The sequence below is a fragment of the Narcine bancroftii genome, chromosome 10 (assembly GCF_036971445.1).
Source record: "Narcine bancroftii isolate sNarBan1 chromosome 10, sNarBan1.hap1, whole genome shotgun sequence".
Classification (NCBI taxonomy): domain Eukaryota; kingdom Metazoa; phylum Chordata; class Chondrichthyes; order Torpediniformes; family Narcinidae; genus Narcine; species Narcine bancroftii.
The window spans coordinates 74514157-74529714 of record NC_091478.1 but is presented as its reverse complement, the minus strand read 5'-3'; the positions used below and the strand labels follow the sequence as shown (position 1 = coordinate 74529714).

The 15558-nt window shown below is 38.9% G+C and overlaps 1 protein-coding gene across 2 annotated transcripts in view; it reads right to left on the bottom strand.

Moving 5' to 3' along the window:
- The window catches only part of slc12a3 (solute carrier family 12 member 3), a 71339-nt gene that overhangs the window by 43858 nt on the left and 11923 nt on the right, over positions 1–15558 (bottom strand). The window contains exons 3-7 of one of the 2 annotated variants that reach the window (XM_069901357.1): positions 12203–12278; positions 9317–9412; positions 7294–7433; positions 3557–3667; positions 795–906 (exon numbers count right to left, since the gene is read on the bottom strand). In XM_069901357.1, coding sequence (XP_069757458.1) covers positions 795–906; positions 3557–3667; positions 7294–7433; positions 9317–9412; positions 12203–12278 — 535 coding nt within the window. Of the gene's footprint in view, positions 1–794; positions 907–3556; positions 3668–7293; positions 7434–9316; positions 9413–9644; positions 9677–12202; positions 12279–15558 lie in introns of those variants that run through there. The other variant, XM_069901358.1, reaches the window with a different exon arrangement.

Sequence of the window (15558 nt, the reverse complement as noted above, 5' to 3'; positions counted from 1 at the left end):
TTGGCGCCCTCTTTAGGGGGCTCTACCGATGTAACATAGAGCTCTACATCCGAACACTGTACCTCTCTCCTGGGATCCATTTCACGCTGAGTCCCGGTGTCTTTCCTGTAGGTAAGCTCCAAAACTTGAACTTTTGGAAAATTTAGTTTTTTGATGATCTGTTGTCATTTTTTTTTGCTCTCTTTCACCAATTGTACCATCATAAGTTAAATTAACAGCACTGAAATTATCTAAACTTTTAAAGAATTTTAACGGGCATTTCTAGACAAAACAATAAGATAGAGTCAGAAGAGGACTGGAAGGCACGTCTGATCCTTACGCCATCTTGCCACGCCCCCCCCCCCCCCCCCCTGTGCTGTAATGTTCTATGTCTATGTTCTAAACAACAAATGATGAATTACAATGTAAAAGGGGGCCGTTTAGCTGATTACATCTGTGCACACTGCTGGCACAGTAAATCCACTGGTCCCATCCACCCCCTCCCCCTTTTTTCCCTGCAGCTCACCTTCATCTACACTCGATTATTCCACCACTTTCCTACACAGGGAGTTCATTTACAGTAGCTAAACTCACCAGTAGCTAAATGTGGTAGGAACTAAAAGAAACCCACACAGTTATGGGAGAAAATACAAACTGAAATACAGCACCAAGTCCCTGAGGCTGTAAGGGAACCCCCTGAAGTTTGTCATGACTGCTTCAATCTGCAATGATTCTTATTTTAACTCACAGTAATTTGACAATCATAAAACTTAGCTTAATGATATCACCTCCCAAATAAGAAACAATGCACCAACCTCGGTAACTGAAGAAGCCTTTGGCCTGTTTTTCCATTGACGGTGGGATAAATGTCCCCACAATATAATTTGCAAAGGATACAAGGATCACAAAGAAGCAGCCAACTTGAGCCTATCAGAAAGAAAAAAATAGAGTGGTTTTCCACAGTCAAGAACAAACCAATGCCTACCTTTTGCTCCATTCCACTTTAAATTACACTTGACAACAATTTATTTCAAAAGTTTGCTTCCTGAAGAAGAAATAGGGAAAGTGATTGACAAATTCAAGCTGAACACAAAGATAATTTCAGATTTGCTGTATCATGTAGGAAGTTGGGGAAACATCATCTTTTATTGAATTTACATGATGAATCATATAACGAGGCTGACACATTGTGTTAGTTTGACTGACCTAAACACGTTTTGCCGGCTGGACTTCATTTGTACTCAGCATCTGATGTCTCTCATGTCAGCGTCCAACAATAATTGGCCAGCATTGATGGATTCCAGTTGCCCTGATACCGCTTTCCCATGGTCGCAATGTCCTAGTGAAACCTTTCATCATGTTCATCACTGACTGCACCAAGATCAGAAAGGAAGAAGTCCAAATGCAAATGCAGAAAGTGAATTTACAATGACATGGTTTTGACTGCTTGAAGCAGACTTAAAATATGACAGGAAATCACAAAAATGGGATATATATATAAAAAGGGTATGTTGATAGGCTATAGCATTGATTGTACAGATTTGCTTTATTTGGTTCTTTTTCATAAATTTCAGTAGCAAGAAAAGGGTTAAAAATAATATTTTTATGGAAAAATAACAGAGACTGTTAAAGAAATTGTTCTCTTTCAGAAGCGCAGGTGCAAGATGTGAGAACCAAGGCTACGCTGTTCCCGAAACTCATGCTATATGTTTTGCTGAAGTCTGTAGATTACAGGTCACATGAATGGTCGTGAACAGGCAGTAAAAATGGGAAGCTAAACCATATAAAAAGGCTTGTCCCCATCTGCATATGGGCTTTCTTTTTATAAAATATTTTATTTACGAGTTTCCAAACTTAAACTCAAACAATAATCAACATTATCAGGTGTCAATGTTAACAGTAACAATTTATAATGATCAATTCTATACAAAGTTTTCTGCAGATTTCAAGCTCTTTCTGTGTGGGTTTTCTCTGGGGGCTCCGGTTTCCTCCCACTGTTTGAAATGTACCAGGGGTGTAGGTTAATGGGGCGTAAATTGGGCGGCACAGACTTGTGAGCCAAAATGGCCTGGAACTGTGCTGTATGTCTAAATACATTAAATTAAAACCATCTAAGGATCATATGTGTTTCAATAAAATGGTCCTTCATGCCTCTAAACACCAGTGAGTGTTGTCCCAATGTTTAATCCTTCCAACCTCAGACTTCTCAGAACTGCTTCCAAAGGAATAATCTTTTTCATTAATTAAGGGGACTAAAATTGTTTGCTGTAGTCTCACTCACATCTTGTGCAGTTGCCATTAAACTGCCCAATTTTCATACTCCAATTCTCTTAAAATAAAGACCAACTTTCCACGAGCCTTGCCTACTGCCTGCACTGTAGAGAGCACAAATACAGTGTGGTAGCTCTCTGAATTTTGTGCACAAGGACTCTCAAATCTTTGTGCTACAGTGCTCTCCAGTTCTCCTTTGAAGATAATGCTGTTCATTTGTTCTTTCTTCTCAAATTAATAACTTCACATTTTTTCCACGTTGTATTTCATTTGCCAACCTTTGCCCAGTCATAAACCTCTGAAAACTGTTTGTACCCTCTCGTGACTCCCCTTTGCACTTATTTTAGTACTGTCTGCAAATTTGACATTTACTTCCTTTGTCCACCCCCAGTATTACACATTCTTTCTTTTTAAAATATTTGTATTGAGTTTAACAAAAATCCTTTACAATGTATACTAATGCTAACATAAATCAAATCATATCATATATATCAATTGTAAATTAGAATCAGTATGTAGTATGTCAAAAAATATTGAAAACAAAAATTATACAAATAATACATGTAAAATTCCCTTACACAAGATATTTTAAACTTCTCTGATGTGATCACGTTGTTCTGTGATATGATCCGTAATCTGTAGTTAAACTTCTCCCTTACTTATTTATCTTAATAATAAAAAGGAAATAAATAGGAAAAAAATATCCCTACTAATCTACTCCCTCCCACAAAACAGGGTTATTTGTATACAATATATTGTAAATAAGAATCGAATAATGGCCCCCAGGCACCAAACAGGAATCCCAGCATTACACATTCTAAACAGTTGTGGACCCACAGTTACCCGCAGGTTACTGATTGCCACCCTGAAAGTCACCCCTTTTGCTCTCTTGTTACATTCCGCTGATTAGCACAACCTCCAGCCATGGTACTATATTACCCCCAATACCATATACTGTCACCTTGAGTCTCAACCTTTTGTGAGACTCCTTGTCAAATTTTCTTCTGGAAGTCCAAACACAATATATCTACTGCTTTCCATCAATCCATTTTACCCAAAACAACTCATTTGCTTCAGGTCTTGCCAACTCTGCGTAGAGATACGATTTTCCAACTGTAGATATTAGGTTAATTGGCCAATATTTACCAGTTTTTGCCTCCCTTTTTGAATAAGGGTATTACATCGGCAGTTTTTCATTCTTTAGAATTTTAAGTATTTTTGGAAGATTACAACTAGATAGTCAGATCATGGGTGAAGCATGTGGCATTTGGGCATTATTTGGCAAAGTTAATTTCTGTAACTTTACCTTTGCTTCCCATTCCATTCCAGCCAACGAAATCCCAAGTAGCAGTGTAACCGTTATGATTCCAATAATCCGGATATCATTTATGGGATCCACAATTGTTGCACTGTGCTCCTGAGGAAATGTCAAAAATGTATCTAAATTAATGGAGTTCTGCTTCAAACACATCAAAATTAAGAATGGAATTTTAGAAATTATTGAATAGTTCTGTGATCTAAAATTGTACAAATTACACAAAGACATTGCATAATTAAGCATATAATAATTACATCTTAGCAGAACCACTGAGGCTGCTGGCAGCAAAGTAATCTGTATGGACCGGCACACAGAAGTACCACTCGCAACTCGATTCTTTCGGCAACAAATGAAACTTGGAAGGCTGTGAATTGCCATTAGTTCATCAGCCAACTGCTGTAAATGTTAAAACCTTGTGTTTTTGATTTGTAGTTAATTTTATGACCATCTCCTTAAGGAATAAGAATTGTTTATAGTGTTACCATAGTTACTATGACGCCGTATGTGGTAATATCCGTGCAGACTGGGAGCTTGTTTCTTCTTCGGAGAATTGTGACAAAGATATAAGCTCTCGAAATACTTTTCTTTGAATTCGTCTTAATCATTTCTTATCGTTTTATATCGTTATGTCTTTAAATATAGTTGAATACTTTGTTTATCCATCGTTATGAAAATCTTGATGCAAAGTTATGTAAAATGTTTATCTGTTTTATCAACTAATTAAAGCTACTTACAGCTACAAATACAAAGTTTGATTTACTGGAAATAAGATAGTAATTCGGAATATTGTTGTTTACGTTTCTATGATGATGACAAGCTTTGAAATTGGGAAATACGAGAACTTGGAAAGTGTCATCTATAATTGCTATTATTTACTCATGCAATGGCCAGCAGGAACAAATGCGTCAGGCCAAAGCTTGGGGCTGGACAGCACCCAGCAAATCCTTCAAAGCACTTTGCTGCTGCACTCTGCATGGACTCCATTGCAAAAATTTGCTGCAGTTTCCCAGTATTTGGGCCCACTGCAGGGCTTATGAGTCCATTCACTTCGACAAAATGGTGAAAAAGACTGGAAGGAGAAAGTAAATTCCAATTATTGTTTTTGCTGCAGTATCATTTACGTGCATTCGGAGTGATCTTTGTTCTTTCTATTTAAAAACTTCTCATGGTATATTTCATTTTTATTAGTTTTTTTAAAGTTTCTGAATGCAAGAGAAATTTGAATTAAACTGCCAAAACTTTGACAGATGGCAGCTGGAGGCAGGACTTGCCATCCTTAAAGGTTTCGTGACTTGGAATTCTTTGACTTTGATATAAGGCAATTACATTGAATCAGGACCAGAACCTAAAGCAGGTTCTCTCCATGTGTGTCTGCAGCACTCTCAGCCAACACATTCAGCTATGTGGACCCCAATATGATGAATGCAGAACATGTGTGTACCTTAGTGTAATGAAATAAGCAAGATATCTGTAGATGCTGGGGCCTTATGCAGTGCACAAAGCTGCTGGAGAAACTCAGCATCTGAGTGCCACACCTGAAGAATGGCTGCTGCAACATCCTGCTGAGTTTCTCCAGTACTTTTGTGTACTGCACCTGTCTATCTGAGCAGCAAAGGCACTAAGGTAGAACACCCTAATTAATAAATCCACACAACACAGCTAGTTAAACTTAGATAGATTTCAATCTGTGACCAAAAGAAGTTACTTTTAAATAGAGTTTAACAACAGGAAAGACTACAAATGTATTGATTGTAGTGCAGACAAAAGTGCTGAAGAAACTCAGCAAGTCACATTGCATCCATAGGAAATTTCAAGATATATAACCAACATTTCAGGCCTGAGCCCTTTGTCAAGGTAAGAATAGGCAGTGGAGAGTACAGGCCAACAGGCAAGAGGTTAGAGGTGTATATGGGTGACAGGGCAGAAGAGGAAATAAAGCTGATGTGATGGGGGGGGGGGGGGATGATGAGGCAGCTCTCTGAATGGAGATGGGGAGCTGGAAGAAAGGAGGCAGAGCAAGGGAGAGGGAGAGAGGGAGAGAGAAGGGTCTAACAGAAACTGGAGAAGTCGATATTAATGCAATCTGGTTGGAGTGTCCAGACAGAATATTAGGTGCTCCTCCAATTTGTGGATAGCCTCGGTTTGGCAGTGCACAAGGCCATGGATAGACTTGTTAGCATGAGAATGGAGTGTGGAATTGAAATATTTGGCCACTGTGAGGTCCCCACTTTTGCAGTGGGGAGAGCAAAGGCTTTCCCAAGGTATAATACCAACATTTTTGGCCTGAGTTTCAAAAGCATTTAATTAACTTCCTATGGACACTACTGAACTTGCTGAGTTTGTCCAACACTTCTGTTTATAGCACTACTTTTAAATGGATTCTCGTAGATCAATTTGTATGTAATGTTGTACGGTCAATGCTATTTAATTATTTTATTGTGGATTTTGATGCTAATATTTTTCAAGAAAACAATTAAAATTCACACATATTAAGATGATGGGCAATGTTTGTTTTCTATTCTTGAAAATAATTAAAGGCCTGGTGCTGACTGTTTCTGAAATTGATCATTAAGGTGTTAAATTTAAAGCACAGATTGAATGTTCATAAACTGAATGCATTGAAACAACTGATAATTTAATTGGAATGGAATTCTCCAATTTGTAATAGGTAAGTAGTTCTCAAATTGAAATAACGTTGACTGTACAACATTTATTATTTAACATGGAACTTAAATTCAATAATTGCAAGGTAATTGCAGGTTAACAAAATCTACAAATGCAAGTCCAAAAATGCTGCAAGAAAGAAAGAAAGTGGAGAATTAAGAGATACAAATTACAAATTTAATGATATTGCAAATTTGGTGCAGTGAGATAAAGAGATATTGGTTTTTCCCTTCAATACAAGTGGTTTAACACTGAAGCTGTCAAGTGTTCCAGAGTTTAGTGCAAGTGTGTATGTATAATGTGATAAAATACTAACATTTTGGCTGGGCTGGAATGGTTAGCATAGCAGTTAGTGCTGTGCTATTACATTGCCAACTACTACAGTTCAAACCTGATGTTTTCTCCCCTTGACCGCATGGGTTTCCTCTGGATACTCCGGTTTTCTGCAATGTCCGAATGGGCCAGTGTGGGCTCATGGGCTTGAAGGGCCTGTTACTGTGCTGTATCTTCAAATTAAAAATCTATAGATGACAAAACTTTCCCAAATGAGGGAGCCAGTAATTGACCTCAGATCATAGTCAAAGAGCTGACTACACATTGTAAAGAGCACAGTTTACAGAATCAAAAGAAAAATCATTTACTCCCAAGCAAGGGAATTATAATAGCAGTTATGGGGTTCATTCTGTTACCTTATCAAGAGGTGCAAGATCAGAACAATTCCGGTATCACTGAAAATGGGTAGATTGTGATAATGAAAATTATGTTTTCCACCAGGTATAATATGTTTGCTACATATGAAGATGAAGATAAAGATAAATGTTGCTTAAATGCACTCAACAAGTGCTGACCATGGCTCCTTGGAACTGGAACCAAACTAGGCAAAGGAGAAAGCAGCAAGTTAAACCTGATCATCAATCATGAGAAATTAATAGCAACTTTTGTTCTGCCTGAAGTAAAAAGCTGAAATCTCAACAGTCGCTGACAAAGTAGTCCAGTGCTCATCCATTACCAGGGTGATCTTGAATGGGATCATGATTCTTGTTCAAAGCAATGCAACTTACAAGGAGGAGATCTCTCACAGTTTCAGCGAAGCCAACTGTATGCATAGAAACTGCCACTGCATTCGCAAAGGCAAAAATAAGGCCAATGGAGCCTCCAAGTTCGGGTCCAAGGCTCCTGGAGATGAGAAAGTATGTCCCACCTGAAAAAGAGCAATGGAGAACATAAGAATGAAAACAACTTTAAAAACCTGACCCTTGTCAACAATCCAAAAATTAAATGAGAATTTGCACGACTCCAGTCTCACGGGAATGAAAACAGATTTCCTGCTTTGATTTCTATTATTGTTACAGAATTCTGTTTTTATATAGAGCCTGCAATATCCTCCACCTTCAATTGTCCATCTCCACACTTCCCCTCCCATTGGCTCAGCTCTTGAAAGGTGAGGAATACTGACTTGTAGAAAAGAAAGGGAGTTTGGACCACTTGTGCTTGAAAAATTAAAGCTGTTCATGGCATTTCAGGTCCAGCACCCAGCCATCTCCCAACCCAATCAATTACACTTTGCTCGAGCTCCAAAGTTCATTTGTCTAGTTGTCTTCCTCCAATCCTTTGCTCCGAGACATAGTTTGTGAAAACCACTTCCCTCTTCTTTTACCCCAGTTCTTCAAACTGCTAACCATGTGGAATTTTAGTTGGAGGCATATTGCTTGCAGTCTCAGGATCCATAGTAACCTCTATCCAAGGGGTGTTCAACCTTTTCAATTTAAATTTTTAATTTAGACATACAGCACGGTAACAGGCCATTTCGGCCCACGAGTCTGTGCCACCCCCATCACCCCCGGCATGGACTCGTGGGCTGAAATGGCCTGTTACCATGCTGTATGTCTAAATTTAAAAATTAAAAGGTTGGCCACCCCTGCTCTATTCAATTCCTCAAACTCCTCATCACAGAGGACCTAATTTCACCTTTTTCTCCTTTGACTTAATGCATAACACTGTCATCTTCAGAGGTGACCATTCTAATGTTCTCCTGCTGACCTCCCATTATACACCTCCTGTAACTTTTAGGTCAATCGAATGTTGGAGATTTAAGAAATCATGAAAGTAAATAGTCATCGTCTTATTCCCAGGGTAGGGGAGTCTAAAACTGGAGAGCATGGTTTAGGGTGTAAGGAAAAGAATTAAAAGTGAACTGAGGAATATCTTTTTCCAAAAAAGAGTGATGAGTACACAGAACAAACTGCCAGAGAAAGTGGTAAAAAGTAGTAAAATTGTTACGTTTAAAAGACATTTTGACAGGTATGTGGGTAGGAAAGGTTTAGAGGGATATAGGCTGAATGTAGGCAAATGGGACCAGCTTGGGTTGACAACTTGGTTGGCATGGACAAGGTAGGCAACAAGGTCTGTTTCTGTGCTATAAAATTCTCAGACTCAATGCACATGTCCTTTGCTTCAACAGATCCTACATGTCACCCAGACCTGCCTCTCCTAAACTCACATTCACTGCTGAGATTAAATTCTCACTTTAGCATTCAGATTTCAGCATTCTCACTCCCACACGCAGCGAGAATGCTGAACGACCAAAAGAACTGCTCACACTAACCATATAAGACTCTCATTTGCATAAAACAATATTTATTTTATGGCTACAATACTTGTCCTGCATATGTATTATTTGTCTGTACGTGTGTTATGTCTGGTTGTATTTGGAGAGAATCTCATCAGAAACAACAACAGTGCGCAGAAATACAAGATCCAAATGGGCAAGAGAACGACTGATTCCACCTGCATTGAATTCGTCCATCGTTATTGAATGAAGATCTACCGGGACCAATACCTGAAGAGGGCGCACAAAATCAGTGAACCGGCGCGGACTCGAAAGGCCAACATGGCCTCTTTCCACTCCGTAAATGTTTATATGGTTATATGGTATGTCTGCATGTTTTTTTTGCATCAAGGACTGGAGAACACTGTTTAATTGGGTTGTATTTGTACAATCAAATGACAATAAACTTGACTAAAAGAATGGTATGCTGGATGAAATTAATATGAACAATGCAAAGAAGCAGTACTAAAACATACCTGATTTGACTTTACCATTGGTAGATATTGCCGATATGGATAAGCCTGTGATGCTTGTTACAATTACAGACATAATGATGATTAACCACGTCAAAGCTGTGATGGAAGTGAATAAAATCAAATTTATTAGTAGTGTCACCAGAATCTGAAAACATCCAGTGCATTTAGATATGTCTGTATGTGTGTAGGTGTGTATGTACAAGGATACGAACAGCTGACACAGAATCTAAATGGTTTCAGCTTGCCTCAGTTTCTGCACCAATACAGCAATGTGAATTTATCACATGATTATTATATTCTTTCACTTTCCTGTTAAAATCCTACTGACCTGCAGTACTCTGCTACTAGGTTTTCAGGACATGAAACACAACTAAAGCCACACATCACCAAATTGCAATAATTAACCATTGTTGATGCAGTAAAACATTTGAAGGGACTTCAAATGAACACAGCAAACACAGATATGAGGAGATATTAAGACATCTCAAGTTTGAATGTTGCATTCACACACACACACATATATATATATATAAATATAAATAAATACAAATATAAATAAATACAAATATATATAAATACAAATATATATAAATATACATATATATATATATAAAATATATACATATTTATATATATATAAATATATATATACACAATTAGACACATACACATGCACATACATATTTATTCATATACATGAACATATACACACACATTTACACACAGACATACACACGCACATATACATACATTTACTCACATATACATACATTTCTTCTTTTCTTTGGCTTGGCTTCGCGGACGAAGATTTATGGAAGGGTAAATGTCCACGTCAGCTGCATGCTCGTTTGTGGCTGACAAGTCCGATGTGGGACAGGCAGACACGGTTGCAGCGGTTGCAGGGGAAAATTGGTTGGTTGGGGTTGGGTTTTCCTCCTTTGTCTTTTGTCAGTGAGATGGGCTCTGCGGTCTTCTTCAAAGGAGGTTGCTGCCCGCTGAACTGTGAGGCGCCAAGATGCACAGTTTGAGGCGAGATCAGCCCACTGGCGGTGGTCAATGTGGCAGGCACCAAGAGATTTCTTTAGGCAGTCCTTGTACCTCTTCTTTGGTGCACCTCTGTCACAATGGCCAGTGAGAGCTCGCCATATAACACATTTACACACAGACATACACACGCACATATAGATACATTTACTCACATATACTTGCATATACACTCATTTATACAGACACACACATATACATACACATATACACACTCAGACAACACACACACATACACATGCATATACACACGCATATACATGCACATATACACACGCACATATATACACAGACATACACATGCACATTTGATGCAACTCCATCTGCTGTTTGTTTATCCATATATTTATTTACTGCCAAAGGAGTAAAACTAAATTGCCATTTCAGTTAAATACAGGAGATTTATGTATCATCACCTGCATTGACTATTTAACATAATTTCATGGAACTTTGAGGAAAGAAATAAGATAGTAGCAGAAAAAGGAGGCTAATTGACCCATATACACACAGACATACACACATATACGCACAGGCATACACACTCAAATATACACAGACGTACACGCACATAGACAAACACACACGTACACACACATACACATGCACATAGACATATACACATTTACTCACATACATGCATATACACAGACACACATAGACACACACATGCACATATATGCATTTACTCACATATAGATGCACATATACACACATTTACACAGACATACACATGCACACACACATATATACACATTTACTCACATAGACATGAACATATGCACACACATTTACACAGACACATTCACAGACATACAAATACATATACACATACATACACATACTCATAAACACACAGAAACATACATATACACATTTACAGACATATATACACATTCACACACAGACATACATACACATGCACATTATGCACACGCATATACACATACATTTTATATATACATACACATTATATATTTAAATAAATAGATTTACATATATATACACGCACACACACACACACACACACACTGAGCTTAGTCCTGTCCTCACTAGACACATGCACATCTTTAGTGCAGAATTTGCTGGGTGACAATCTTTACTACCTTCCTGCTGCAAGAGTTGAGAACCCAAGTGACCAGCTTAAGGAGGAGCACAGATCATAACGTGGTTCATGAGCACTCTCTACAATCTGTTTACCTGCTCATCTGATGAGGGAGCCCGTGGAATTATTTTAACATACTTTTGAAAGCATGAAATGAATTATAGGAATTATTTTCTGTGCATCATGCCAATAACATAGCATGACTCAATTTCCTTTAGTACTGGGAGAAGCACTCAAAGTACTTATCCTCACTCCAAAAACTAACTGCTGCCATTATTTTTCTTTTTAAAATATTTACATAAACATAATTGCACACAAAAAAATGAGGGATTTTAGTTCTTTAGCAATTATATATATTTCAAAAAATCTTCCATACAATCTTTAAACTAAACATTTCTATTTCACGAGGGCTGGGTTCAATCTTGACCTCGGGTGCAGTCCGTGAGGAGGTCACATGTTTTCCCCATGATTGCATAGGTTTTGCCCGGGTACTTTGGTTCCGTCCCACATGCCAAAGATGCACAAGTAAATAGGTTAATTAACTGCTGCACATTGTCCCCAGTGAGTAGGTGAGTGATCGAATCTAGCGGGAAGTTGAGAAGATGAGAATAAAATGAGGATTAATGTACTACGAATGTAAATTGGTGTTTGATGGTCAGCGTGGACTCGGTGGGTCAAAGGTCTTGGTTTACATGCTGGATGTAAAAGGAAAAATTAAAAGTTTGCAAATGTTCCCTTACCTATTCCAGCCTGAGCAGTGATCCACGATAACCGCAAGTACAGAATAACACCCCAGATATTCAGCATACATCGAATCTTGGTTGGAACATAGCAATAATAATACTATATTAATTCCAAAAATAATTAAATTAAATAAATTTGGCATTCATAACTTTTTATTCCTTATATTTTTCCTGTCACTAACATTAATCAGTCTATTGGTATGATACCAAGACAACTACCCTTCTCGCAACGTCTGCAAGACGAAGGAGATGATCATTGTCTTCAGGAGAGGGGACAGAGCCAACACCCCTGTCCATATTTTGCTGCAATCAAAATAGTAGATAGCGTTATGTTCTTAGGAATAAGTATCTCCAATATCCTGACCTGAGACGAGCACATTGACATGATTGTCAGAAAAGGGCACCAATGCCTCCATTTTCTTAGAAAACTAAGGAAGATCTGTATGCTCCCCCATCTCTCAACAACTTCTACAGCTGCAACATCAAAAGCATACCTGCTGGAGGCATCACGGTGTGGAACAGGAGCAGCTCTGCTCAAGGTCGGAAGAAACTACAGAAAGAAGTGAATGCAGCTCAGAAAATAAAGGTAAACCTTCCTCCTCTCCATGGACTCCATCTACATTTCCCACTGTCCAGGAAAGGCAGCCAACATACTGAAGGCCCCTCCACACCCTAGATGCACCCTCCCCCCCACAATTTCAGGGAGAAGGCTCAAGAGTGTAAAAACACGCACCAACAGATTTAAACATAGTTTCTTCCCTGGAGCCATCAGGCTCGTGAATGAATCCCACAACAGTGCTATCATACTTTCCTTGCTTGGTACTGATTTTTCTTTTTAACTCAGTACTCTATTAATTGGGCTCTTTATGTGGCTGCATGAACATTAGAGATAACCTTTTACATTGTTCGCAAAAGAACCTTCATCACAGTACTAGGTATAAAATTCAACTGAAATTTAAACTCACACACCACAATGACTTTGAAATACACCAGTTCTTTCAACATTACTGACTGTGTCGCAGACTTCATAACTAGGGAGAAGCCAAGAAAAGGTAGTGAACACAGCTTGTGCTATGTCTCTGTGTTACCTGGGAGGCTTCTTAAATAACTTAGAGATGCAAGATTCAAAATACAAAAGAGACTTTACTTATTGATGCCTTCCACTATCTCAGGAAACTGTTCACACACTCACCTATACATATGCCCCGCAGTGGTGCCCGACAGTTACTACAGTGAGAAGGGTGTCTTCTTACACGATTACAAAATAATTCACATCATCCTGACTATATAACATCCCTCCTTCTCATGATACAGAAAAATGTAGTGTTCTTTATCACTTTTTTTCCAGTGCAACTTAAGTAATTGAACTTGTACACTAGTTTATTTAAACAATTATTTTTAAATAATTCTTATCAATATCACACTGGCGGCAGTATGTTGCTTCGCCATCTTGTGGATTTGCTGTGACCGTTGGGCTCTGTGTTGCTGGTCCATGTGTTGGTGATGTAGCTTGTTGTGCTTCACCTGACAACTGCTGTGTTGATGTTTCAGTATTAGTGATTGTGGTCTCTTCACTTGATACCTCACTTGATATTGGTGTTGCAGGCTTTGCTGGTATTAAAGCTTTCTGCTTCATCACATCTTGTGTCGGCTGGATGTGAAATTTGTTCCTCCTCAGCTGATTGCCAGAGTCTGTCTTGACAACGTATGATCTTGCTGTCTCAGCTTCTCTGTTGACCTTTGCTGGGGTCCAGGTTTTCAACATCGGCTTTTGAATATGCACATGCTGCCCTCTGAAGAGTTCTGGCAATATTTGAGCATGTTTGTTATAATGCTGGCATCCTTCCTCTTGCATGTCAGCCAGTCTTCTTCTGGTTTCTTTCTAGTCTTCTGGAGGATGTATTTTGCTTGGCAGAGATTTTTATATCTCCTGCCATTTAGAAGTTTTGCTGGGGACTTCATGTCAGTCTTTAAAGGTATTGCTCATAATGATAGAAGAGGGAGGTATGGGTCTTCGTTTGTTTTATGACATTTAACTAGTGTGTGAACCCATGGCCTTTGGGGTAGTATGGGGTTGATGTAGTGATAACAAACCCATACTCTGCAGCCAGTTTTCTGAATTCTTCTGACGTGAACTGTGTTCCATTGTCACATATTACTTGCTTGGGTATTCCTTGTTCAGCAAGGAGTGCTCTCATTTCTGAGGTGATAGTTGACGCTCTCAGGTCTTTCACCCTTTTGATGAATGGAAACTTAAGAGTAGAAACAGGCTACTATTAAATAGCACTCTTGATTCTCGGTGAACAAGTCTGCTCCCACTGTGAGCCATGGCCTGGCAGGTACTTCTGTGGAAATCATTTCTTTTTGTTGTGTGTTTCTGTTGATCCTATTGGATATCTTCTTCATCTGGATCTCAATTGACAGAGATCAACTGCAAATCCCAGCACTTATCCAGACCTAGAATTGCTGGTCTGTCTGCATCTACCACGTAGAATGTACAGAGGATGTTCTTTCCCTTCTGGCAGCCATTGATCTTAGCTCTCCCTCACTGCTTGACCATGGGTCCACCATTGGCCATTAATGCGGCATTTGCTGTTTCCAACAAACCATCTTTTGGATACCCTTTTATTATGTTTTCTGGGAACATCTGGCGGTAGAGTCTGAGTGGAAGGACGTTGCTTTGTGATCCAGTATCCCGCTTCACCTTTAGGTTAAATATTGTAGGCTTGTTCTGGATCCTTGTGTGCAACTCGCTTCCTTCTTTCACGTGAAGGTGTATGGATTCCATGTCCAGTATCTGGGTGTCAGAGTCCTCATTGTTCTTTCCTTTTATGTGGTGGATCTTCTTGTCTTTTTTCTTCACTGGTATTACTGTTTTCTTCATACTAGAATTCCACATCTTCACCCAGTGGTTTGCTTTACCACAGGCTCTAAATTCAGAACCGTATGCAGGGCATTCGTTTCGGTCATCAAAGGGGTGTTGTCTGCCGCACTTCCTTCAGATCTTGGGGGCTGGCATTTTTCTGATTGTGTTCTTTATAGTACCAACCCTTCCTTCTTTTTGCTGTGGGTGGATCTGCATAGATAGGGATCTCATTTGTGTCCTCCCTCATGGCTTTGACAGCTCTGGCTATGTCTATAACTTTAGCTAGCTTCAAGCTATCCTTCCCTATAAGAGACTTTTGCACTTCGGGATGGGCACTCCCCTATATTAGTCGATCAACTAATCTTTCCTCTATATCCTTAAATCTGCATTTTGCAGCAACAATTTTTAGTCTAGTGAGGAAGTTATCAACAGTTCAACAGTCTCATCAGACTCTTGAAATTCCTAGCATTTAATTCTATGATTAGAC